The sequence below is a fragment of the Sinocyclocheilus grahami genome, unplaced genomic scaffold (genome assembly GCF_001515645.1).
Source record: "Sinocyclocheilus grahami isolate Dianchi unplaced genomic scaffold, SAMN03320097.WGS_v1.1 scaffold11139.1, whole genome shotgun sequence".
Taxonomy (NCBI): Eukaryota; Metazoa; Chordata; class Actinopteri; order Cypriniformes; family Cyprinidae; genus Sinocyclocheilus; species Sinocyclocheilus grahami.
In genome coordinates this window covers 4,083-5,029 of record NW_015513646.1, presented here as the reverse complement: position 1 = coordinate 5,029, position 947 = coordinate 4,083, and the positions used below count along the sequence as shown (strand labels likewise).

General features: G+C 43.8%; 1 protein-coding gene across 1 annotated transcript in view; it reads left to right on the top strand.

The window, feature by feature from the left end:
• Nucleotides 1–699, top strand: part of LOC107578615 (VPS9 domain-containing protein 1-like) — a gene marked incomplete at its 5' end in the record, with an annotated part of 2,302 nt that extends 1,603 nt beyond the window's left edge. Inside the window, 2 exons of the mRNA XM_016264558.1 lie at nt 1–78; nt 165–699. The exon at nt 1–78 is cut by the window's left edge and continues 3 nt beyond it. Of these exons, the coding sequence (XP_016120044.1) occupies nt 1–78; nt 165–699 (613 nt within the window). The remainder of the gene's footprint in view (nt 79–164) is intronic.
• Between the last annotated feature and the right edge of the window lie 248 nt (nt 700–947).

Below are 947 nucleotides of genomic sequence, written 5' to 3'. Positions count from 1 at the left end.
AAAAATTTGGAAAGCTAATCTGAAAAAGAATCCAAATGATCCAACGTTGGTTTCAGGTCTTATCTCATGTCTTCTCAGGTAGGTTCATGTTGTCAGATCATCTTCGAGCAGAAGTGTTTCTTCCGTGTCTTATGTCATGTGTTTATTTTCTTTCCCGATCCCAGCTACCCAGATCACCCAGTCATGAAGTTGCTGAAGAGGCTTCAGTATCGGGTGTATAACAGACTGTATCCTATAGTGAGCCAGTGTGTTCCTCTGAGCACAGCGCCTGGTCACTCACTAGTACCCTTAAAGCCCTCCCGCAGTGCCCAAAGCCTGCTCCTGTCCGACAGTCCTATCTCTCCACAGCAGCAGCAGAGCCCGCTCAAATCTGCTATGACACACAGTTTATCTGATGCCTCCATCTCTTTTTCCCCATCCCAAGACCTCAATGCCAACAACACAAAGTCTGAGACCGACTCGGATGAGTTCTCAACTCTGGTCTCTACAGATAGGGAGAACTCTTTTGAGGATCTAGAGAAGTTTCTTACTCAGCTGGACTGGGTTCCTTCTCACAGTGGTGATGATACAGACTCTGATGTGACCTTCGAAACAACACACATAGACCTAGAGTCTCATGTTCATCATCTTGAGGATCGTGCTTTGAAGGAACATTTGAAGGCCATCATCAAAGACATCCACATTTCTATTGGTAAATAAATGTCTGTTCTTGTGTGATTGGGACCTTAGTTGTGACTCTAGAAATGTGCAGCATGTGAGTTCAGCATTTTTAGAAATCCCGTTATAGCCAGTGGGATCTGTATGGTTGTATCATGTTTATACTGCGTCAGGGTGTAACCAACGCCTAAGCATCATAATCCACCATAAACATGTTTGTAAAAAGGTCCTTTCATGAAATGGAGTAGTTGGCTGATTGTCTGGTAAATGGATGTATCTTTGTGTAAAAC